Here is a 24,538-nt window from a genome sequence, read left to right as displayed (position 1 = left end):
TGATACAGTAAAACATTTAGGACGGAAATATAGTCCGGCATATTTATGGTCGGCTTAAAGAAGGAGGACCCCATTATGCCAGCCTAGCATTGCAGTCGTTACGGCTGCTAGAGGGAGTGATTTTCAATGGAGTTTACCGATATTCTTGATTCTTTGGAGGACCTGGGGTAGGTGAATCAAACCTCCCGTTATAAACTTTTATTATTGCTTTATAACCCGGTCTGATTTTCGGTTTAACGGCATAAATCTGACCTCGTGCACGAATGTCCCTCTGTTTGCCGGTGTTCTCCAGATCTGAGAAACAGAACCGCTTACCCTATTATGAACTGCTTTAATTGAATCTGCTTTAAGTTGTTCATTTCAAATATTTTGCACTCTGTGCTCTGTTTTTAGTCTCATTATATCAAAGCTGGGTTATTGGCACATGTATTTGACAGCATGATTTCTATAATCAATGATTTGATTGGGCCGTGCAGCGTCAGCAGTGCTAAAATATCTCAAATATCTCCAGTGCCATAAATAGCCTGAGTCATCATAGCCTAAATGAACACACCTCTGTCACCACTTTTCCAGTTCCCGAAGTGTCAGACGAGTTAACAGAATCAGAATTCTAGAATCAGTGCAGAACTAGTGGGGATGGGTGGGTTTTTGTATAAGAATGAAGACCTTTAGATGTAATAGGTAAATTAAATACCAGAGCTAAGATCTGTTAGATATTGCACTTTTGCAACGTCGTTGGGTTAGTTCACATTCTCCCAAATAGCAGAGAAAGTGCATAATGACCCATGGCCGTCTTGATAAGCAAAATAGTCAAATAAACTGCTCAGAAAAGTGTGTATGTGTGTGTTTGCAGATACCAGGGGCCACTCCTAGAGGAGGGAGCGCTTGAGACAGCGGTGACTGGTGGTGCTGCATCTCCAGAGTTCACTAAAGTGTGTGCCTGGCTTGTGTCTGAGCTGAAGCTCTATTGCAAACTAGAGGAGAATGTGCAGGCGACCAACTGTGAGTGTGATCCCGCACCAAAATATAATCTATGGCAGGGGTTTTCAAAGTGGGGTCCAGGGGGCCTGAAGTGGGTGCTAGTCTGATGTTGGTTTGGGTGTGTCATGCGCAGGTCCGAGCGAGGCTGAGGGGTTTCAACTGGAGATGAGTGGTCTTTTATCTGAGCTGTGCTGTCCATATCCTGCTCTCATCACTGGAGAGGTCACAAAACGTCTACTGAATGCAAACAACTGCCTGTTACTGCTAGGTATGTAAACAAAATCCTCTGCTCATTCCTGTGCTCCTTTATAAAGCTTTTCAAAATGGAGCTGTTGGGCACTATAAATAGGGGTGTAACAGTTCTCTGTAAAAAATCAAACCGTACCATTCTCTTCAGCATCTCAAATCTGATGACGCATATGCTTCTATAATATTGTTTGTTGAAAATAACAAAGCGCAAAACAGAAAGAATTCGGCTAATGTATGTTTCTGTCGATGGATGTGCATTCTGGCTTCCCCTAAACTTTGTTCAGTGCGAGTGCCGTATGCTCTAATATGACCAGTCATTTACGTTGTCATCACCCGGGTGTTGATAGCGCGTAAGCGCAGGTGAGACCTGAACAGCGCACATTGCTCTCTTTGTTTAAACTAAACTCATTTAATCATTCAAGCGCAAGACGACACGAATGAGTACTCCCGTGCGCAATGAGAAGATTTGTGTACGCACACGGAAGGCTGTGTCTCAGACAGCACGCACATATTGAGTACTCTGTCAATCTTACACTTGAATGGACAAATTTACACAAAGATTGTCAACATGACCACCTTGGTGAGTATCCTAGCAAACATTGTTGGTTATGTCTTAAAAGTGAACATAAACGGACAAGAAAAAGAACACATGTGAATCAGTATACTGGATCCTTTAAGCATTATGTCTTAAAGTGACAGCAGCCTAATATTCCTGCTGTCTGTATGTGTTTTTAATGTTAATCAAACAACAAAAAACAAGGAAATCACTAACTGACTGCTCTAGTTTAGATTTTAAAATAAGTAAAAGAGTGTAAAAACCTGATTAAGAGTAAAAAAACAAAACAGATTTAAACCTTTAATATGCAATGTTGTTTTACATTTGATTACTTTATTCAATTTCTGTACATGAAAACTACTGTTAGATCTGAAAAACCTGAAGAGCATTTGTAGCTTTTCTCTATTGTATTTATTTGTGATGTTGCTTGTAGTTTATTTGTTCTTAATTTTTATTTGACCGTAGTCTTTTTTCCCCTGAACATAGCACATACCGAACTGTACCGAAACCGTGACCCTAAAACAGTGATAAAAACCGAACCGTGAGTAATTTGAACCGTTACACCCCTAATATATATATATCTATATATATATACATATATATATATATATAAATATAATTTCAGCTAGTTAGCAAGGCACATTTCTAATTATCACTCAATTTATCTTGATGTACTAAAAATAACTGAAATTAAAAGTAATAAACTATATATACATATATATATATATATATATATAAATACCCCCCCTCCCCTCCGTGAAAATGGAAAATATAAATATATCAAATTAAAAATATTAACAAAATATAGTATCTAAATGACATCCATGTTTTTGCATACTATTGTTCTTCCAGGCTTCTTGATCTCCGAGCTTGAGTCGTCCAGGATGACCCTGGTGAACCATCCTCAGAAGAAGGCGCAGGAGAGTAATGTTTTCATAGAGCTGAAGGGCATCTGTATGGCTCTGGGCATGTCCAAACCTCCTGCCAACATCACCATGTTCCAGTTCTTCAGTGGGATTGAGAAAAAGGTGAGGAACTTTCCCTTTAAAGATGGCATAGAATCTTTTCTGCTAGCAAAATAATGCATGTACACATTTTTTGGTCATTGTTTGTCTGTATATTGAGCAAGTATGTTCCAATCAAATGCTATTGCCACTCAGCTGAAGGAAGCTTTGGCCAAGGTCCCTCCATCTCATATAGGAGAACCACTACTGAAGAAACCACTGGGTCCTGTACATTGGGTAAGCTCTGATTTAGATTTTACATTCTAAAATGACTAAATTAATAATTTTAGATTTGAACATTGTGTTAAATGTTATTGTTTAAATGCCTTTTACCTCCAGGAGAAAATTGAAGCAATAAACCAAGCACTTGTGAATGAGTATGAAGTCAGAAGGAAGATGTTGCTGAAACGACTGGATGTGACAGTGCAATCTTTTGGCTGGTCCGGAAGAGCCAAGGTACCAGAATCTCCCTTTTACTTTATGTATAACATAAAAACAAGTTTACACTGATTAAGCTACAAGAATGAGCAATGTGGTTTGAGTGAAATTTAAAATCACTCTGCTTTGTAATTCTGTACAGACGCATGCTGATAAACTTTCAAAAGTGTACCAGCCTCTTCGTGCGGCGCTGGCGGCTAAAACCAGAGTGTCTGTGGCTCACCTGTTTGCTGCTAGAGAAGATTTATCAAAGATCCTGAGAACCAGCAGTGGTCACACCAGGGAGAAAACGGCCTGTGCCATTAACAAGGTGAGTTAGTTTTGAATGCGTTTTCATGATCCTTCAGAAGTCATTCTAATATGCTGCTTTGGTGCTCAAGAAACGTTTCTTATCAAAGTTGAAAGCAGTTGTGCTGCTTAATATTTTTGTGGAAATGGTGATAATTTTGTTTCAGGATTCTTTGAGGAATAGAAAGTTCAAAAGTACATGTATTTGAAATAGAAATATTTTTGTTCGATTATAAACAGGGCTTGACATTAACTCCCGCCAAATGCGGGTGGATTTCAGCAGTCGCGTGTTACGCAGTCACTCCTACTAGCCACTTTGGCGGGTTGAATTTTATATAATATAAATTTTTCCGATTGTAGTCTTTTAAAAAGGCATCTGAAATAAAAAAATAATAAACCATGTGAAATGTAGCATTGTCAAAAATATAGATTTTGATACACATATCCTGAAATATCTGAAACTCTTCCGCAGAATACACAATACCAGCTGCGCGTTCTCACTCTCTAATCTCTCCGACAGCGAGTGACACACAAACCCGCGTCCCTTTATTCACTCGTTTCATTTGCTCTGGATGAATATTGTTGGTGTTACAGGGCTTGAATTTCGGTGTGAGATTGAGTGTATTTTGCTCATTCCCGCAGATTTTGTGCTCGCAACCCAAAGTGCGCACCAAGTATTTTGTCAATATTAAACCGTGTAATGGGTCTGTGCATCAGATCTTAAAGTGACAGCAGCCTAAAATACCGGCTGCCAAATAAGATAATATAAAAAATATATGGCAGTTTTCCCTATGGTATCGATGTCAAAATTATGGCCAGTGAAAATGCTGAGTAACTTTGGAAAACCACTAGCCACAGTGCAAAAAAGTTAATGTCAAGCTCTGATTATAAATGTCTTTACTGTCACTTGTGGTCAATTTAATTCATGCTTGCTGAATAGAAGTATTAATAAATAAATAAAACATACTGACCCCAAACTTTTGAACAGTAGTGTACATACTAGTGAATATTCTTACGTTTATAAGGTACTGATGGGTCGTGTGCCTGATCGAGGAGGGAGACCTAATGAGATCGAAGCCCCACCTCCGGAGATGCCTACGTGGCAGAAACGGCAAGATGGTCCACAGGGGGGCGGCGGAGGACAGCACTACTCCGGTGGTGGAGGAGGAAGAGGTGCTGGACGAGGTGGCTATGACCAGCAGCAGGGCAGCCGCGGAGGTCATGACCGAGGAGGTGGTGGCGGCAGAGGTGCGAGAGGAGACCACCGTGGGGGTAAAGCTCAGGGGAACTGGCAGGACAGCTCTGGTGGAGGTGGATACCAAGGTCATTACCAGGATGGTGGATATCGAAGCAGTTATGGAGGAGGAGGAGGAGGAGGAGGAGGAGGAGCAGCAGCAGCTGGCTACCATGGAGGCCAGCAGGGGTCGGGATACCAAGGAGGAGGCTACCAAGGAAGCCAGCAAGGACCGGGGTACACAGGAGGAGGCTACCAAGGCGGAGGTGCGAGTTTCCAGCATGAGGGCTACTATCAGGACGGAGGTCGACAGCAGGAGAGAGGTGGACAGCAGGAGAGAGGTGGAAGGGGCGGCCGTGGGGGTAGAGGGCGGGGAGGAGGAGGAGGAAGAGGAGGAAGTGGGCAGGGAGGAGGATGGGGTGGAAGAGGAGGGCAGAATTTTAACCAAGGCGGTCAGTTTGAGCAATTCTTTCAGCAAGGTGGGCAACAGTATAACCAGGCTGGCTTTGGACAGGGAAGACAGTTTACTAGCTGAAAAAAGACGGTTACTGCGATCTACAGCTTCAAAGGGGACCCACAATTCTGTGAGAGTGGGAGACTGAGAGAGAACGCAGGCCTCTGAATGAGCAGATTACATTACATCTCATCATTCCCATGGTGCCTCTGGAGTCTGCTTTACCGAGATCGCCTCTGAATGAACAATGTGCTTCTGCATGTTTACGGTTGGTCTAAACGGTTCTGCTTCCACCAGACAATTCAAACTACTTCACTTATTTAGAAGTGCGTGGTTGGGTCGCCAAAAACCCCCCCGGGATGAACTTTGTTTTGCTGGGTTTGTTTTCATCTTTCTTCCTCATTGATGATTGACATCGGTCGAATCTACTGCCTGATCTACGCTGCCCAACTCTGAATCTGAAGAAGCCTTATCTTAGAAAAGCTACAAAACTTTTGTTATTCTAGTTTTATTTATGGAATTGTTACTTTGACTTAATTAGTTCTCAATGTCCATCCTGTTATTTCAACAATCAGCACTTGAAAATGTTCTTTTTGGTCTCCCCCAATGAGGTTTTGTTTAACTTGTGAGTAAAAAGGTCAGTTCATTTCTTGACGCTCACATGTGAATGTTAATTTGCTGACTGTGTGGAAACCCTGAAATTGATGAATTGAGCTTTCTGCTGTTTTGGGAAACAATGTTTAAAGGTTTTTGAATGATTAAATAAACCATAAAGGAAAAATCTCACTGTCATGGTGTCAAACATTTTTATTGCCAAAAACGGACATGTTTTAAGTAAAGAGGGCAAGTTATTTAATATTTTTTGCATTACCGTATTATAATATTGGCAGTTACAGTGACGAAAACAATTCTACAGAAAGTATGCAGATCCCCATGATGCAGTGTGCTTGTGACATGCTTAGAAATACAGTGGCCACATGGGGGCGATAGACATCTATTTTTCACAATCACAGTTTAAACCAGTCATTATGAGACATTAAACCAGAAACTGTAGAATTTTGAATAGTTGTGATTAGTCCATGCTAGGGTAGTGTGTTTATTGAGGTTTTCCCATTTACAGCAAGTGAATTCTAACAGTGCGATGAAGGATTAATGAAACATTTCTACATGTGATGTTTCAATTAATTTCATTCCAGTTAAAACAGACCAAGTTCAAATCTAATTCCAGTTTTATCTTCATAACTATAAATACTTTAAGTAGTATATTTACTTGTCAAACATACAAAACATGTTCCAGCTAACATTACATAAATGTTTTCCAAATATTCCAGTCAAGATGGTAAAAGTCCCTTGATGTTTAATATTCGGTTTTATGTGGCAAGCTTATTTTCACTGGCAACCCTGAGACGCTGAGGTGACCTGCTCACTGCACACACATCCTTATTTCAGCGTTGGTAAAAAAAAAAAAAACCTTACATAAATTAGATTGCTTAAAATTGTACATACTGTTCAGAAATTTAGCAAGACCCTTGGCCAGAAACACATGTCTGTGTTAATGTTCAATATATAGTTGAAATGACTAAAATAATAACTTTGTGAAAATCTTTTATAGTATAAATAGACATCTTTTCCTCAAGTAGACCTGGCTGGCATCCACCAGAAACATTCATATCACTAGTCAATACAGTAATGACAAAATTGATCATTTTACAGCAGTAATATTGGCCATAACTCCTGATGGCCAAGAGGTGGCGACAGTCATCCGTTTTTCAAAGCACGTCTCTTGAGTTCGCAAAGCTTACATTACGTAAAGTTGTTTGCACAAGAAATTGTGTTGATATGGGCCTGCTGCTCATAAGTCAAATAATGTGTGCTCATGGGCAATGATTTGGTCAAAGGATATTTAAAACACTTTATCAGTAACACTCGCCTATCAATAAGTGAAAGTATAAACAACACTTATAAATCTCCCACAGGAGGTTTCTGTCCTCCAAGTCAAGCTCCAACTCCACTTAGACACACCTGAGCCAGCTAATCAAGGTCTTACTAGGCATACTAGAAACTTCCAGACAGGTGTGTTGAGGAGCTAAACTCTGCAGGACAGTGTTCCTCCAGGACTGTGTTTGGACACTTCTGTGCTACATCAAGTGAAAATGAAATTAATTTTGTACGTGCATTTAACACCTCTCATCTGATCTCTGACACAATTCAAACACTACTTATGCATCATATAATCCGATATAAACAGATGGGAGGAGAATCAATAGCATAGTATTAAAATACTCTTGAGAATGACGTTGGCAACAGGTAAGCGCTCACAGTATGGCTTCAGGATATCTTTATCATTAGCCACTGGCATCTAAACATTCATTCTGTAATCATTTAATTCCTCGCATGTTGTTTCAAACCATGTAACATTTTTTTTCATAAAAGAGAGCAGCTCACATAAGAAAAAAATTACTGTCAATGGCAACCAACAACTGTTCCAGCTCCAAAAATACAGACCAGGAAACACTTGTCCATATGACTTGAGTCAAGTATCCTAAAGCCTTTTATAGGTCTGTGAGAGGAATAAATTGAAATTTAAGTTGAAAAATCTTTTGGTCACCGTTTACTTTCATTGTATGAAAAAGAGCAGACATTTGCTGAAATTCCTTTTGTTTTCCACAGAAGAAAAACTAATTTGGGTTTCAGAAGCTGTGAGGGTGAGTAAATAATGACAGAATGTTCATTTTTGGGGCCTTTTAAATCTATAATTGTGGTGCCAGAAGAGCATCTAATCCTATAGGCTCAAAGACTTACTATAATCACTGTTTGTCTTATTTGATCTGCTGATCCACCTGTGCTTTCTGACTCTCTCTCTCTCTCTCTCTCTCTCTCTCACACACACACACACGCACACACACACGAGCGCACACACGCATGCACGCTTAAAAAAAAACAGATTAAATGCGGCCTGTCCCATCTGAGCCTTTTGGGCTCTGACTGAACTGAGATATCTGAGTGTCAAACTTATTTCACAACATATGTCGCTGAAGGACGCTGTGTTGCCTTGATGATGGACTATCAATGGACTCATCTGGCACTTAGCAACAGAGGCCATACAAACATCAGGCTGATGGCACACCTGTATCTGCAGAATCTAAGTCTCTGAATTTATGTATAAATGAAGATCATTTCAAACTTATATTAGCTATCAATGTTACTAGGCAACACTGATATTACTTCATGGACTCTTGTCTGGCTTTTCTCAAGCACGACTTTTGGTGCAAACTAATCTTTGAAAGAGTGTAATGTTTTTTTAAATTATATTTGGGGTCTTAAAACTCAACGTACCTTCCACTTCATAATGTGTCGCAGCGTAACACATAAATAAAGTTAGTGTTTTAACATTCTATTTATCTTCATATTTCCCTCATGCCAGTTCCACCTTCACCTTCAGACAACCTGAATGTAACCATCCACTGTCCTTTCCACGTAGTGTTTTTGGAGAACGAAAACCAGAGCGTGCGTTGAAACCACGTCAACGGCATACCTTAAATACTCTTTCTCACACATCTATTATCATGCTGATGCATCCATCACATCGGCTTCTTCCAGTGATTCTCAGTTAGGTTTCCAACCTGTCTGCTACAGTCTGATACACAGGACAGCACAGCCAGTCTCTGTTTAGTCCGAGACCTTTCCTTTGATGCAACCCTTCCCACAGTTTAGTCAACGGGTTGCTTGCCACCCCTCTATTGCTGCGGCTGTAGAAATAGTGGCCCTATTCCTGATCCACTGGAGGCATTAGGCACCCCAGCACGCCCCCTAGAGAGGAGAGCCCTCTGGGCCATGGTCCCGACAGACTCCAGGGTGTCCTGCATGGGCCCACAGAGCGGTCAAGTCAGCTGATCTGAAAACACACAGTGGAAGATCATGAAGACACCTCACTCATTTGTTCAAAGAAAAATAATTTCAATGGACTTGGGATCTCTGTGACTTCGGGAAGTAAGCAAACACCTAGTAACCACCCTGAACACCCTAGCAACCGCATAACAATGTCCTGGCAACCACACGCAACATCCTAGAATCATGGAGGCCACTTCTGCAAAGGCAAGTGGCAATGGCACTTTCTTAGGAACATTTAAAAATAATAATAAATAAATGAGTCATTCTATTATTGTTTTGTTTTTTTCAACTATGAGAACTTTGGCACAGTGGGTCTTCAGAAAATAAACATTTGTCTGGTAAACACTTATACTTAATATTCATAATATTACCTTTTTTTGTGTGTTAAATATAAATAATGTATATTTTTTATTTAGCAAGAATGCATTAAATTGATCAAAGTTGACAGTTAAGACATTTATGATGTATAAAAAAAATCCATATTAAATACATGCTGTTCTTTTGAACTTTCCATTCATCAGAGAACCCTGGAAATAACTTATCATGGTTTTGATTATTTGATCATCTTATCATTGATAATCATAAGAAATGTGTCTTGAGCACCAATTAGCATATTAGAATGATTTCTTAAGGATCATGTGACACTGAAGACTGAAAATTGAGATTTGCCATCACAGAAATAAAATACATTTTAAAATAGATTCAAATGGAAATCTTATAAAAAAAAAAAAAAATTAAATAATATTTCACAGTATTAACTTTTTACTGTATTTTTGATCAAATGAATAAAAGAGACTTTCTAAAAACATACTTTTAAAAAACATCACAGGATATTTTTCCCATTTTACTTTTTTTTTTTCTAAAATAAATTAGTTAGTTTTAATTGTAAATAAATCCATATTTGGTACATAAAATGCCAGAAGTTTTAAAAACTACAATTATTATTATTATCATTGTTTTATATTTTCACCTAAAAAGGTTAAAAACCAAAGCAACAAGCTAAACATAGTAAAACATGCGTATTCATAAACTGCTCACCTAAAAAAATAATTCTGCATTGTAACCCTGACAGGTGCGTCAGCGGTTTAATCCCTGTGTGTCAAGTGACCCTGGCTCTTTTAAAGCCCTTTCTATAAATAACACAGAGAATATCTGAATTTAACAAACACGGCAACACAATCCGGGTCACACATATGCTCTGCATTTGAACCCAAAACAAGGTTTCTGCCACATCCTAAAACAACAGCCTAGAGCCTTAGTGCTACTCCATATGCAAGCCCATCAGTGTGAGTGTTGCGGCCTCTGATCAAGATTATCTCTAGAGCGACGTGAGAAGAGGCCAGATCGCGGGACCTTGGCGTTTCCATGGCAATGGCTGAGCGAAGTTTCAAGATGTTCCAAAGCCTTGAGAGAGGCAAGAAGTGATGGAGGAATTAAAAAACAGTGAAACAAGAATGTGGTTTGTGGGATTCACAAGGTCTTCCTGCTCAAACAAGTGAGTCATCTTTGTCATCTCATAGAACATGTTTTTGGGAAGTGTTTTTCCAGCACACTGAATTTTTAACTATTTTAAATTGTTAGGGGATAATTTCTTCTTAATTAAAATGTGATTTTTTTTTCAATCGTACCTCAGAGGTCCTGGTTTTGTTGATATGTTGTTCTGCGAGTCCATTCTGCTGTGACTCTTCGCTGTGCTCCTGTGAGTTCCTGCTGTTCCTCGTCCCTGCCGAACACTGCGTGTCATTCTCCCAGCGGGCAAAGCCTTTGCTCTTGGATGCTTTGCGATGTGGCCTGTACCTCATTTTGGGAAAGGTGTGTGACCCGCTGTCAGCAACGGCAGCCCAGCCGTTCTCGGGCCAAAGGGGTTCTGTCTGTGTGGCCTGACTGGTGGTGGCTCTCTGGAGCCGCACTGAGATGCGCTGGGCTGAACCGGTCATCAGGGTGATGGACTTTCCCTCCAGGTCAGAGCTTGACGATGGCGACACAGCAGGGAATGTAAACACCTCGTCATCATCTGTGCAATGACAAGACAAGAGTATGATAGCAATGTTTTTTTTTATTGTTTTCCATTAAAACATTTCAAATACACAATAAATTTAATTGCACAAATGTGTAAGGAAAAAAAAACTAGATTTCAAAGAATATATCTTGATTTACGTTTATTTTTCTCACGCGACTGGCAAATAGTTTTCCCTCTATGTTTAAAACTAGAAAAAAAATCGTATTCTCTGAAAGCAATGGTTACTTCACCACTGGCAAAATAGGCTTTCAATAAAACTTGGCTGCCTATACAGTAGAAAGGCGGAAAAAAAAATGAAATCTGTGCTACCTCCCTGGAGAAAACAGAGAAAAAGGGCTGCTGTCTTCCCTTTTGCAAAGTAGGTAGGAAAACCAAAGTCTCTTTTAAGGAAAGTCTGTTCACTCGGCGGTTAAATTTGCAACACCCCGGGGCAGCTATTTGGGGCATCCAAGACCTATCTATCCTGAAACCTCAAAAACTGCCAGCCGAACTCACAATTAAATAACATATTTCAAATCAGCAACAAAATCTGACATAAACTGTCCCATAAATGTTGTTTCTTGTGACCAATTAATTAAAAAAGCTTGTTTTTCAGGCTAGAGGAGCCAATGGGCATGTGCAGTCCGAAGCACGAGTCTCAGGTTTTTATTGGAAGCGGAGCTTTTAACTGCAGCTGCAGTGACGCAACGACTTCATTAATCAGCGATTGGCTCTTTTACTTAGAAGGCGGGACCATTCCGCCATATTGTAGTTGTAGTTTCTCCCATTCATTAGTAATAGGAGTGAACCGTCTTTCTATTTCTATAGTCTTTGGGAAAACTTTAACACCCATTATGCACTGGGCATGCTGCCATCCAAGGCCAAAGAGTTGCTAGTGCAAAGAATCATAAATATGAGGAGAACGCCATGATGGAAAACCTGTAAAACCACAGTGTTTGTAGTCAACATTTAAAATGGAAGTGAGCATCCCTATGCCATACTCTCTCCGAAGGGCATAGCCCTTGAAGTGGTGACTTTGGAGGGAGCAGGGCATGCGTGTGTCATAGTGAAGCCATTTGGAACGCATTTGGCGAAGGAGCAATGAAAGACTGCGGAATTTCCTCATTAACTTCACATGGAATGTTACCATGACAAAGCTAGGCAACGACAACAGGAATATCTTATTATTGCTGTTAATATGATACTTTATAAGTTAAGCATTGAACACATCAAAAAAATGAGGACTTGTCACCCTGGGTCACATGACCATAAACGATTAAACTACTTCCATGAAGTGACCACCGCCCTTCGCTAAAAGACTTATGGAAGGGCCCTATGTGAAGGGATTCAGTTGTTCGTTTTTGTTTGGAACGCCCCTACAAATGGCGTCCCCTTCCTGTGCCCTTCAAGGGTTCAAAAACGCCGTTTGGAATTTGCCCACAGTGTTTTAGGCCAAACGGAGAGGAAAAACTGAAAGAAACGGACGTTTTCATGAAAAGCCCTGGAGCTGTCACAAGTATTGCTGACAAATAAACGTGAATATCTCGGTCCATGCAACATTTACATTTCATTGTTCATGTATACTGTTCTACCGTTAATGTAACAATACAAAGCAGGTTGAAAATCATCACTTTCACAGTTTTGCTTCTCATCTTGTTTATAAGACGATGATAAGATATTAAGATATGTAAATGGGGCAAAATACTAATTATCAAAAATTAGTATGTTTTTTGCATGTGTGTGTGAGAGAGAGAGAGAGAGAGAGAGAGAGAGAGAGAGAGAGAGAGAGAGAGATTACCCTCATCTATGAATTTTTCCTCTGAGATAAGCAGATGGTGATGGATGTACTGTACATGTGTGTTTTCACCTTTGCAGGTGGGCAGGTTGGGGCTGCTGGGTAAAGAGCTGTGTGTAAGCACTCCAGGAGACACGCTGCCCAGCGATGTGGACCGAGGAAGACGTCGGCACGCCAAAACCAGCAGCTCACGACACTGTTTATGGCAGTTCACTCCACAGTCTGAAAACAATAAGATAAATTTTAACAAAAGTGTGCATTTACCTACACACACACATATATATATATATATATATATATAGAGAGAGAGAGAGAGAGAGAGTATATGAGAACTGTATAAGAACAACAACAACAAAAAACTGTATTGACAAATAATATTACACACATGCATGGGACAGATTTATAGATGTTATTGATGAGACAGATGTTTCTATCTGTTTGTTATAGAATATTTAACAAACCACTAATATCAACTAACTAAACAGCAAAAAGAAACCATTAGTGAATTTACAAGATTAGTAGCCTGTTCAAGCATCAACAGCTATTGTAATTTGCTCTATTTATTTATTTTTACCTTTGCACTTGTATCCTTGTTTAATAATTCCCCAGAGCTGAAAACATGGACCACGGGGTGAAGAGGAAGGGCATGAAGAGGACAAAACGGAGAGAGAGAAGCATATGAGTAAATATGAATTGGGGACAGAAGCAGCAGGTTTATGCTGTATTTGAGTTCATGGTTTTCTGTACACAGGCCCATGTGTAATAAACAGGATACTTCCACACGTTGCACCCTTCCTGTGCAATACAGTGTGAGAGAAGGTGGATGTGTGTGTGTCTGAAAGTCTGTTTAAAAAGAATGTGTGTGTTAACTCAGCGGATTCCTGTCTAACCATCTGTGTAAATACAGAACAATCTGAGCAGCAGTGACTATGACTAAACACTCACTGTAGAGTATACACTCACTCTAAAGTTCATCAGCCCACAATATTCAGCACTATGCCAACAGGAAATGTGATGCATTTACTACGAAAGACACAATTTTCTGCAAATCTTATGTGTGTGTAGGGCTGGTTGTCACCTTGGTGAACTGATTTTTTTTTTTTGTACATTATATTAATAATATACATGTTGTTTTTATCTGTGTTTGCGCTATATTTAAAAAAAATAATCCACTTTGTTTGAAATGTTGTTACATAATTCAAAAACATTATCCAATGTACCTCTTTCTGTAAGAAATATACTACCGTTCAAATTGTAAAAAAAAAAAACAGTAATATTGTGAAACATTACAATTTAAATTAAGTGTTTTTTTTATTTTAATAGATTCGAAAAGTAATTTATTCCTGTGATGCAAAGCTGAATTTTCAGCATCATTACTTCAGTCTTCAGTGTCACATCATGATAAAATAAACCAAATTAATTGAGCGGTTTAGTGCAAATTTTCTGAAGAGACACGATTGCTTTATATGACGAACAGATTGAATTTAGACGTTTACTGCTCAATTTATATGGATTAGTTTAATGATCTCTTTACAAACTTTTTGACGTGTCAAAGTGGTAGCTGTGTAGCTGTCAATGGAGGGACAAAGCTCTCAGATTTCATCAAAAAGATCTTAATTTGTGTTCCGAAGATGAACGAAAGTCTAATGAGTTTGGAACGACATGAGGCTGAGTAATTAATAACAGAATTTTTATTTATAACTATCCCGTTAATATTTTTGTGGAAACCAAGATACATTTTTCAGGATTCTTTGATGAATAGAAAGTAAACAGAGTTTATTCGATTTATTTTGTAAAAAAAAAAAAAAATTGTTAATAACCCCAAACTTCGGAACGGTGGTTTTTGATTATTATTATTAATTAATTAATTTATTTTTACAGTCAGCCACTCGGCCTGCAATGATCAAAATCTTGGGAGTGAGACACAGCTCAACACTGTGGTTGAGGTTGGATTTAACCTTTAAACACTGTCTGCATGATTCAGTGATGTTGTGGTAAACTCCTGCTAGGTGTGCTTGTTTGCACACACTCACACTGCTGAACACCTCAGACAACTTCTACTGCACTTTAGTCACAGAGAGTATCTTTGCATAAGTGTTGCACAGGAGAAATCTCCCAAAATACATGATCAACTGTGCTGATGTGAAAGGAAAGTACATTTTCTTTATGAGCCTAATAAAATCAGCTCTTACAAATCCAGCGCAGTGTTCACAGAATGTTGGCTTCAGGTAGGTCATCTCCTGGAAGTTGTGAATAAACCCAGGACCCATCTTACACTGCAGCAGCGGGTTGGCACGCAGGAAATACGCCATCATCTCATCCTTACTTATCAAGCCATCCCTGGACAAAAACAGACAGTGATAATTATGATTTCCTCCATGCAGCTCATAAAGCAGTCAACACAACTCTTTCTTTGCTAGTGCTCTTCCTGTGTCACAACAGGTACAGTATCTAAATAGAACCAGCGTGAGTGCAGAAGCTCAGGAGAAATGCATGCAGTCACGCGCCAGTAATGCGGTTTGAGCGCTGTACTGCTAAGATGAACCACAGAGGACGCCTGGGGAATTTCTGAGTGTGTGTGAGTCTTTGCGTGCCTGATGCTGTGCGTCCTTCGCTGGGAGGCATGACCTTCAGCCTTTTAACAGTGCAGCAGGTAACCCACACTGAGCAGCAGCATGTCCTGAAGTGACTACACCGTACACATGCTGCATTTTTAACCTCTGATCATTAAAAATAAATACATAAACATTGCAAATGCTATATGCATTCATCCAATGAAACAGAAAGTATCAGGCTCAAAAATACGCCGTATTTTCAAAAATTCACAAAAAACACTGCACTTTAGTGCTCTTTAAAAATGTATAATTGTTGTTTAAATATTACATCATGGTGTTGTGTAGTCTGCGCACCATGCTCTGCTTCATTTGCAGCGATAAAACATACTTACGAATTTAGCACGGTTGAGAAGAACCCTTTAAGGAGTTTCCAGACGCATTACATTGACCCTGTCAGAATGGAGACGATGTACTGAAAATGTGTCTCCTCCAATATCACTGAATCTCTGCCCAGGCTTATAAAGGAGCATTGACACAGACTTCAAGAAACGCTATTAGCAGTTTGGCACTGCAGGGGTTTGTTACAAGAATCACACATTTCATGTGTGTGCGTTTCCTACTTACTGGTCTTTATCAAGCACGCAGAAGGAATCGAGGAAAGGGAAATTTGCTGCGATACTCTCAAAGTCTTCCTGAGATATATATCCGTCATGGTCGTGGTCATAGTTTCGAAAGACAGACTTTAAATGCAAAAAAAAAAAAAAACAGGAATACACAAGTTTAGTGACTGTGATGCAATGAGCAAAAGCTAAATACATACATCTTCTGTTAAATTATCTTATTATTCGCATGTGGCATAAAAATGTGCATTGATATAATCTACCATATAACCCGATTTATCTAAAATAAACCATTCAGGAAGTTAGGAGTCACTGAAATATGCTGGACATAATCAGCCCCTTATATTCAAAGCCTGACCTGGTTTTACAGAACTAGAAAACAATCTGTGGCATTTGTACATTTGAAAAATTATGAAAATGGATTTATATAGGACATGAAAAGGTTTTTAATATCATAAATGTCTGTGAGTATTGTTGTTGACAATATCTTACATCCACGACCTTCCTGATGTGTTTGTTGACCACTGAAGGATCTGGTTTGGTTGTGACCCCAGACGCCCAATCCAGTGGGGCCAGAGGTTTGTTGGGTGTTGTTGGAGATGTTGGCTGCAGAAAAACATGGATGTTAATAAAAATGCTGTTCTGTGCTATTTTTTTATTTTTTTTTTTACAAAAGAAACCCTTTCCAGCTAAATCTCTTCGAGAGAGGAGGAAACCAGTCAATATTTTGTGACCACAATATCAAATGGGTTTCAGTGGAAGATAAATCTTGTGAATTTTTTCACTTAAATGACCCAAACATGTTGATTGTTTGGGGTTTTAAATCGTAAGTTCATCAAGGCTGCATTTATTTGATCAAATAATTAATAATATTTTTAACTGTTTTCTATTTGAATATTTTTAAATGTGATTTATTCCTGTGATGGCAAAGCTGAATTTTCAGCATCATTACTGCAGTCTTCCTTCCTGATCCTTCAGAAATCATTCTAATATGCTCATTTGCAGGTCAAGAAACATTTATCTTAATATTACTGTTGTTGAAAACAGTTGTGCTGCTCAATATTTTTTGTGGGGGAAAAAAAACATTTATTTTTAAATACAAATCTTTGTCACTTTTGATCAATTGAATGCATCCTGAATAAAAAATATGAATTTCTTTTGAACAGTAGGTTCAATGGGGCATACAGCCATCTTACCTGAGATTTGGGGTTACGGGGTTCTCTGAGCAAGGACAGCTCATAGATTTCATCCTCTGTGTAGTACAGATCCAAGGACAGCTTTACACAAACAGACATCAAATTAAATTACAACCACTAATTTCCCTAGAGGATAAAACCACTGTAATTCAGTGCTGCTGTCAGACTTTAACCGTGTGTGCAGATTTACGAGCACAGATGTGTAAGCTGAACTCACAGTGAGCAGGTAGATCAGGTCCATGTTGGGCTCCACCTGAGCCACAGCACTCTGCAGGGACACCAGCTCATTAAAGGTGAGATACAGCTGCTGCATCTTCACGATGTTCACTTTCCCATCCTCCACCCAGTCCGGGAAGACCACGTGCACGGCGATCAGGTCCTTCAGATGAACGCCTAGGATCGGGATCTTAAACCCTTCGCTTTCACTGAAGGCTTTGCGGTAAGCACAGTAATTACCGTTTGACGAAACCAGCTCTGTCATTTCATTCCAGATCTGTCAATGTCAAGAGAAAATGACAGTTCCTGAAATGAATCAACTTTTTCTGTTAAATGTTCTAGATATCACATGCTTGACCACTTGTTTGTTTTTTTCATAGTGCATTTCTCATATCCTAGCACCTGAAATGCTATTTAGACCTTAACTTACACCTGAAATATATTTATAACAAAACATTTTCTTACAACCAGCTTCACTTCTCTGGGCCATTTTAGAAATACTTTTCTTGTATTTCTCGTATGACTATGTCTAAAATGTTTCCCAACGGTAACGTGACATCAACCTCTTAGCAGTGGGAGTTGGTCTTCAATGACAACTTGACTTTACGGAAAAGGGAGAGAATAGTTTCTTTATAATTCTTAGAGAAACTAAACAGCTGTTTTCGCAGTGAATGTTGCACCTTGGTGACCTCTGGGCTGAGGTGAGAATGAGTTTCCTTCAAGCGGGAAATAGAGCTGTGACTCAGACCCCCGACCACAGCCATCAGTGTGTTGAAGTTCTGCAGGTGGAGCAGTTTCTGGAAGAGACAAAAAGTGACACACAGATCGTCAGACAGACAGACAGACAGATCGTCAGACAGACAGACAGACAGATGATAGATAGATAGATAGATAGATAGCTTTGATCCATTAGTATATGATCTATGGTTTATCATTTACAGCATAATTGGCTGATCTCATAAAAGCACAGCGCTCCTTTATAACTGGAGCTCCAGCAACTCGACAGCTCGACACTTAACATCTATTAGCTGACACGGATCATGCCCAGCAGGCCTTAAAACAGATACTAAAAGCACAGGCTTTGTACTGAAGGGATGCCTGGGTGCTCTTCACAATAGAGGCGCTTCATACACCCCCGGCGGCGTGAGAGCAGGCAGGCGGCTCCGCACTCTTTCGCTGGCAGACATTACCATATCAAAGGGCCTGGAAATGTCATCTAGCTGCTTTCAGAACACACTAACAGAAACTAGTTTGCAGGGTGAAGGGTCTCGTATTTGCGTAAATCAACGTACAGACAGCGTCTCGCATCAGTGAGTTACCCAGGATGCATTTATTCTCAAAATGAGTTATTCAATCATTTCATGGGCTTCAACACCTTACATTATGTTACATTTAGTTGCTTTTCTTGTACTTTGATTTACTTTCTTACGTTTCATTTATTTCTTGCACCGGTGTTCTTATATATTACATTAATGCTTTAGGAACAATGCAATCCTTTTTGTTAATCAAATTTCATAAACACAGATCATAGGTTAGATAATCTCTGATCTGCTTCTATTACTAATTTATATTACTTAAATGAGTCTATCTTTGTCAGACATGAAGATGAATGTATGTTCTTACCTGTGCGACATGGATGTATTTGTTGATGACCTCTGCTCTGTGCTGAGGGGTGAGTTTACTGAGAACCATCAGTTGAACCCACTGAGAGATCCCATTAAACAGAGCGATGGAGCGCTCTAATGTGGGGTTATCTACTAGACAGCCATGAATCACGTAACTCTGGTAATCTGTGAACTGAGGACATACACATATTGAGACATATTCATACTTATAATTTTTTTTTACAAACTTAACTACATTGAAACATGAAAACAGTTCATGTTTTCAGTATGTCACATGAAAGCAGTTCAGCTATTTTCAAAGAAGCCCAACTTTTCCAGTAACAAGTTACTTTTTGCAACTAGTAAAGGTACAGCGTGACCGTACGACATTATCGATGAGTATAAATACATTTAATTAAATGGTCAGTCCAGTTCTTTCTAGTGAATCGGTTCATCCTAAACAGTCATCAGTTGGAAAGTTACAATTATTTTAGAGAATTGATTCGTCTTTAACAGTCGCATGTCTCGAATGTCACGCTGGAAAGTCCAATTCATTTGTTTGGATGGTTACTGTAACATAAAAAATACATGTAAAAAATAGATTAACTCTAGTGAATTGGTTCACCTTAACCGGTCCACTAACGCATACAGTATATAGCTTTAGAAAGTCCAATTCATTCTAGTGCATTGTTTGGTTAATTTAAATAAGCAATTGGCTGATTCAAGCTCATGTTGCAAACTGTTAATGTAAGACTGGCAGACACAATGAGAACAAACTACTTTTGATTTATATGCCATGGCTTTTAAGAGCTTCTATCACAGCATTTTTCCAAAGCTTGACACTGATTTAGAAGGGAGCAATGGATAAAGGAAGGATGTTTGCTAGTTAACTAAAAAAAAAAATACTTGAGTGTTAGCTGCTAAGAATAACAATACAGGGCGATGGAAAAAAATCAGCAGAGCCGATAAGAGAACTAAAGTGTGTTCTCATATGCATAGTCTTTTTCTTTCTATATCACAAAAACAAACACACACACACACGCATTATCTTCACTGACGTAAGTCCTCTACAGCTGCCGGCTTTCCCAGGTGAAAGAAACACTCTATTTTTCCATTTCCACTGTGCACACTAACCGATATCCTCCTGATGGACTTGTACTCTAAGAAGGTGAGGTGTTCGGCCAACTCAATGGGTTCCAGGTGATCAAACAGCAGTGACGCTTTGCCCTTCTTCACCTGCTTCTTCCGCTGAGTCAGTTTACGCATCCAGTCATACGAGGGGCTGAAGGGACAAACATGTTTGAACTGTTTTCTGTTCATTTATAGTGCATCACTAAACAATTCATTAAATCCGTTTTATTTACGGATTATGTAATAATATTCTCTAAAAACAACAATAATAATGTAATATTAAGACAATATTATTACGAAATTTAAGGTGCCATTTAGTGACAAAAAGACAAGTATGTAATGCTCTATGCAATCATTTCCACATAATCTGAATCAGTGATTAAAACACATGCTCATTAGTTCATTAGTGTCAAGTTATTATTAAAAGGGTAACATTTGAATTTATAGCAATGTATTTTCACTTCAATCCAATAGGTAGTCATGATTGAAGCCAAATAGGTCAATAGTAATGACACCGTCAATGATCGGCATGCTGTGAGTGTTTGTGTGTTGCAACGACACTCACATTGTAGAAATGTCAAGTAGTTTAATGTGCTCGTCTCCACCCAGCTGAGCGGCTGCATCTCGAAATTCTTCTGTAAGACGGATCAAACCTAGATCCAGATCAAACTCTGCAGGGAATTCAGCTATCCAGTACCTATACACACAGGTTTGAAAACTGTACATTACATTGCAGTGGCTAAACCCAAAGTGTGCAGATGGTTCTCTATATTTAAAACAATGTTTTTATATATATTTTTTTTTACTAATTTCAGAAAAATGAATAAATAATAATAATAAAAAAGGCAACCTGCATGTTGTAACTGCAGATTGATGTATTGCTTGTAACATCGTAAATCAGCTTCTATAACCAGAAGCTCCTACTGTATGAGTGCTGTTCTAGCTGCCATGTTTAATTCTGTTTGTTGTCAGGTAACATCTGAAACTGCAGGCTTGAGAAAATGTTCAAACACATTATCACCATGCTTAGTTGTGGGGAAACGTGACCTTGAAGCATAGTTTGTCTGGACCACAAATGCAAGGCACAGAAACAGCTCACGATTCTGCAAACATTTGTGTTAATTAAACTCATCTTACCCTTACAAAAAAGTACTGAGGCGGCACCATGGCACAGTGGTGGCATACGATGGTACGTTTGATGCAAGGATTAACATATTTATTTGCTGCAACATAGTGTTTAGATGGCACTTTATTGTATTTTAAAGCTGTGGTTATCAACTGGTATGCTGTGAATCAAAAAATGCAATCCAAGTCAATCCTAGGTTGCTGACAACAAAGAAAAAACAACAACACTAATATATAATAATAATAATAATAATAAAAACAACGAACTATATAATCCTACACAGTTAGGATATTTTACTAATTGACCTTTAAACGCTTCCTGTTTTTTCCCCTCTTTTGTTGTTGAATTTAAAGGGATAGTTCACCCAAAAATGTAAATGTTGTCATCATTTACTCACCCTCATGTTGTTCCAAATCTGTATGAATTTCTTTCTTCTGTTGAACACAAAAGAAGATATTTTGAAGAATGTTGGTAACCAGACAGTTGACGGCACCCATTGACGTCCATAAACAACTTGAGGGTGAGTAAGTGATGATCTTTTTTTCTTTTTGAGTGAACTATACCTTTAAAGGCGATGCATCCAATGTGCTACAATATTTTGGCAAATTATGGCAAAATCGACAGATTGTGTACATGCCCAAAACATTAAACATAAAACTAATGTATATTGAGCAGCAAATCAGCCTATTAGAATGACTTCTGAAGGATCATGTGACACTGAAGACTGGAGTAATGATGCTAGGAAATTTCAGCTTTGCCATCAGAGGAATCAAATACATTTACTGATCAAAGAAATGCAGACTTTGTGAGCATAAGAGAAAAACATAAAATAATCAGTAGTGCACCATGGCACATGTTATTTTTTATATATAAAAAATTCTACCAGACTTGCCCATTTATGCACAATTGTCCCATAGCTTCATAAGCACAGGTCTTGTATATGTGGGGAAGTAGTTGATTTTGCGCAGACCTCCTGAAACACAGCAACAACTCCAGGCCGATTGGAAATATCCAGTGAATATCAAGGCTACTTTTAAAATCAAGTAATGTTACTTTTCCCCCAACAGGATGCAGATTTACAAAACACTGACCTCCTTCATTTTGTGATGTTTTTGTTTTGGTGACTCTCACCGAGTCCCCGGAGAAAGGAACGGATGAAGCGTATTTATGTCAGATGCATGCCGTTTATCATTAATTATGTAGATGTTTTTGACTGCCGGACTCACTAAGGGCACTGAGACATGAAAACACATTCCTTTACTTGCTTTTGTTTTTTTTAAGACATAAACATCAGCTGGAATGTGTGCCCAGCATGAGTCAGAGTGACATCATGCAGTTAGGAGGTAACAACCCATGGGTCTTTGTATTGTGTATCAGTGCATATTTGTGAGACCAATGAGAGCAGGGGTCAGAAGGTCATAAGGCATTCAACCATTACGCAACACCTCAAAATTGACACTGATAACGGATAGGTTACAATAACTACAAGTGCGTGCGCATTGGAAAGAGAGCACATTTTTTCTAATTTAATACAATGATTTAAATGGCTAATTATATTATTTCTGTCATAACTCTCAGAGAGATTGGCATGTTAATGGATATGGCAATGTTAATGTATTTGGGCTTGGCGGAATAGATCTGCAGAGCAAGTACCAAGACTTGCTACTGACAAAACATTCACATTTGGATTTATTGAATTATTGGCACCCATGGTAAATATGACCAAAGATGGCTGAAAAATCCTTTTGATCTTTAATTCAAAAAGTGCGTAAAAATCTAACCTTTCGTTAAAGAAAAAGAATAGTAAGTGAAATAAATTATTTTCATGACAATTTCATGTTCCTAGTCACCCTGGTGATCGTGCCATTATGGGACTTCAGTGACATTTAACTCTTAACTCTAGAGGTGCCAATAATTGTGGCCAACGTGTTATGGAGAAAAACATTTATTTCATAATGTGATTTCCCCCCCACTTTCAATTCTTTTACTGCAATGAAAGGTTATAGTCACTATAATTCTGACCACAACTGTAACATACATGAAATAACCCCCATTGCAGATCGCTCGGGAAGGTGGAGGGTTTCTGAAAGTGTGGTGAAGACTACTAACAGCAACACTACCGGTATTTGAGTGCTAAGCTGCAGCTTATTGGTCGCTAATGCAACAGCAACCAAACAAAAATGTCCATAAGGATGCTAAGGGGTTAAATCTCTAAAGGGGACATTTTTGTCTTTTTAATTGTTTATTTTTATTTTATTTTTTAGCATTAATGCCAACTGCATACATTTTGGCACAAGTGTGTATTTTTATTGGAATTTTAAAATTTCACCCCCATTCTTTTAATAAATCTATTTTACACTAGTAACACAAAATTACACCCAGGGCTTAAGGACAAAAATGTCCCCAATGAAACTATTTTAATACGAGGGCCATTTAACTATAAAATGATGGAGTCTTTGTTAATATGCTTTTATTTAGTTGGCAAGGCTTTAAAATTACATTTATGATTACCAAATGGTAATTTAAAACGACCAAATGGTGCCATTTTCTTAGGTTTGGCATAAAGCAAATACTCGCTTTATTCCTGTTTTCTACTTCTGCATATTATAGAGCCACTTGGATAAATTATGCAGCTATAATTGAGTGGGTGTGTTGGTATGGATGACAGAGTGTGATTTGTATGTGTGTAATAAAAAAATTGTGTGTGTGTGTGTGTGTGTGTAATATCCGAGAGAGAGAAACTCACAATCCCATTCATTCACAAATCCAAACAGTGTGTGTACCAGTGGAGCTTTGCTGGCATCTAATGGGGAAAATTTGGTACTTCACTCAAACAAAATCTTACTGAAAGCTCATTTTTGGAGATATCAACATCAAATTTGTAACACAACTTGTTTAGATGTATGGTTTTGATTTTCTAGCAGTTTTAGGTTCATGTTTCATAAAATATATTTTATATAAAATAATGTTCATGTGTAACTTTTTTTGATTGACGCATAAAGGACCTATCAGCCCTGCGCCATCTAGAGTTTCATGCCAGAACTTGGTACGTATTATATATTAGTATAACTATTTGAAAGCCGAACTCATACATTACATGCATTTCGAATTGTCTTGGTATTTGTTTTTCCCATTTTTGCTTTAACGATGAGCTGCATTAACTACACAAGTTTGTGTAAATCTCGATGATCTCCAGCATGA

General features: G+C 38.6%; 2 protein-coding genes across 2 annotated transcripts in view; one reads left to right on the top strand and one right to left on the bottom strand.

Moving 5' to 3' along the window:
- Positions 1–53: 53 nt before the first annotated feature.
- fam98a (family with sequence similarity 98 member A) lies at positions 54–6,005 on the top strand. Its single transcript, XM_079634002.1, has 8 exons — positions 54–167; positions 854–1,002; positions 1,115–1,249; positions 2,639–2,814; positions 2,947–3,027; positions 3,130–3,246; positions 3,371–3,538; positions 4,542–6,005. Exons 1-8 carry the CDS (start codon positions 127–129, stop codon positions 5,283–5,285), a joined length of 1,611 nt encoding a protein of 536 aa, XP_079490128.1. The 5' UTR covers positions 54–126; the 3' UTR covers positions 5,286–6,005.
- rasgrp3 (RAS guanyl releasing protein 3 (calcium and DAG-regulated)) overlaps positions 5,997–24,538 on the bottom strand; it is a 40,611-nt gene continuing 22,069 nt past the window's right edge. The window contains exons 6-18 of the mRNA XM_079634001.1: positions 20,777–20,908; positions 20,215–20,362; positions 19,100–19,273; positions 18,157–18,273; positions 17,478–17,753; positions 17,261–17,341; positions 16,557–16,670; positions 16,069–16,184; positions 15,082–15,229; positions 13,464–13,500; positions 12,962–13,111; positions 10,724–11,109; positions 5,997–9,099 (exon numbers count right to left, since the gene is read on the bottom strand). Coding sequence (XP_079490127.1) covers positions 9,091–9,099; positions 10,724–11,109; positions 12,962–13,111; positions 13,464–13,500; positions 15,082–15,229; positions 16,069–16,184; positions 16,557–16,670; positions 17,261–17,341; positions 17,478–17,753; positions 18,157–18,273; positions 19,100–19,273; positions 20,215–20,362; positions 20,777–20,908 — 1,888 coding nt within the window. The 3' untranslated portion in view covers positions 5,997–9,090. The remainder of the gene's footprint in view (positions 9,100–10,723; positions 11,110–12,961; positions 13,112–13,463; positions 13,501–15,081; positions 15,230–16,068; positions 16,185–16,556; positions 16,671–17,260; positions 17,342–17,477; positions 17,754–18,156; positions 18,274–19,099; positions 19,274–20,214; positions 20,363–20,776; positions 20,909–24,538) is intronic.

The sequence above is a fragment of the Phoxinus phoxinus genome (genome assembly GCF_949152265.1).
Source record: "Phoxinus phoxinus genome assembly, chromosome: 13".
Taxonomy (NCBI): Eukaryota; Metazoa; Chordata; class Actinopteri; order Cypriniformes; family Leuciscidae; genus Phoxinus; species Phoxinus phoxinus.
The sequence above is the reverse complement of the archived record's forward strand: the minus strand, read 5'-3'. Positions and strand labels throughout refer to the sequence as shown.

Coding starts and splice junctions, on each gene's coding strand:
- fam98a (XM_079634002.1), top strand. CDS start 127: ATGGAGTTTACCGATATTCTTGATTCTTTGGAGGACCTGGG. Junction 1,250..2,638: donor CAACTGCCTGTTACTGCTAG/GTATGTAAACAA, acceptor TTGTTCTTCCAG/GCTTCTTGATCTCCGAGCTT. Junction 3,028..3,129: donor CACTGGGTCCTGTACATTGG/GTAAGCTCTGAT, acceptor TTTTACCTCCAG/GAGAAAATTGAAGCAATAAA.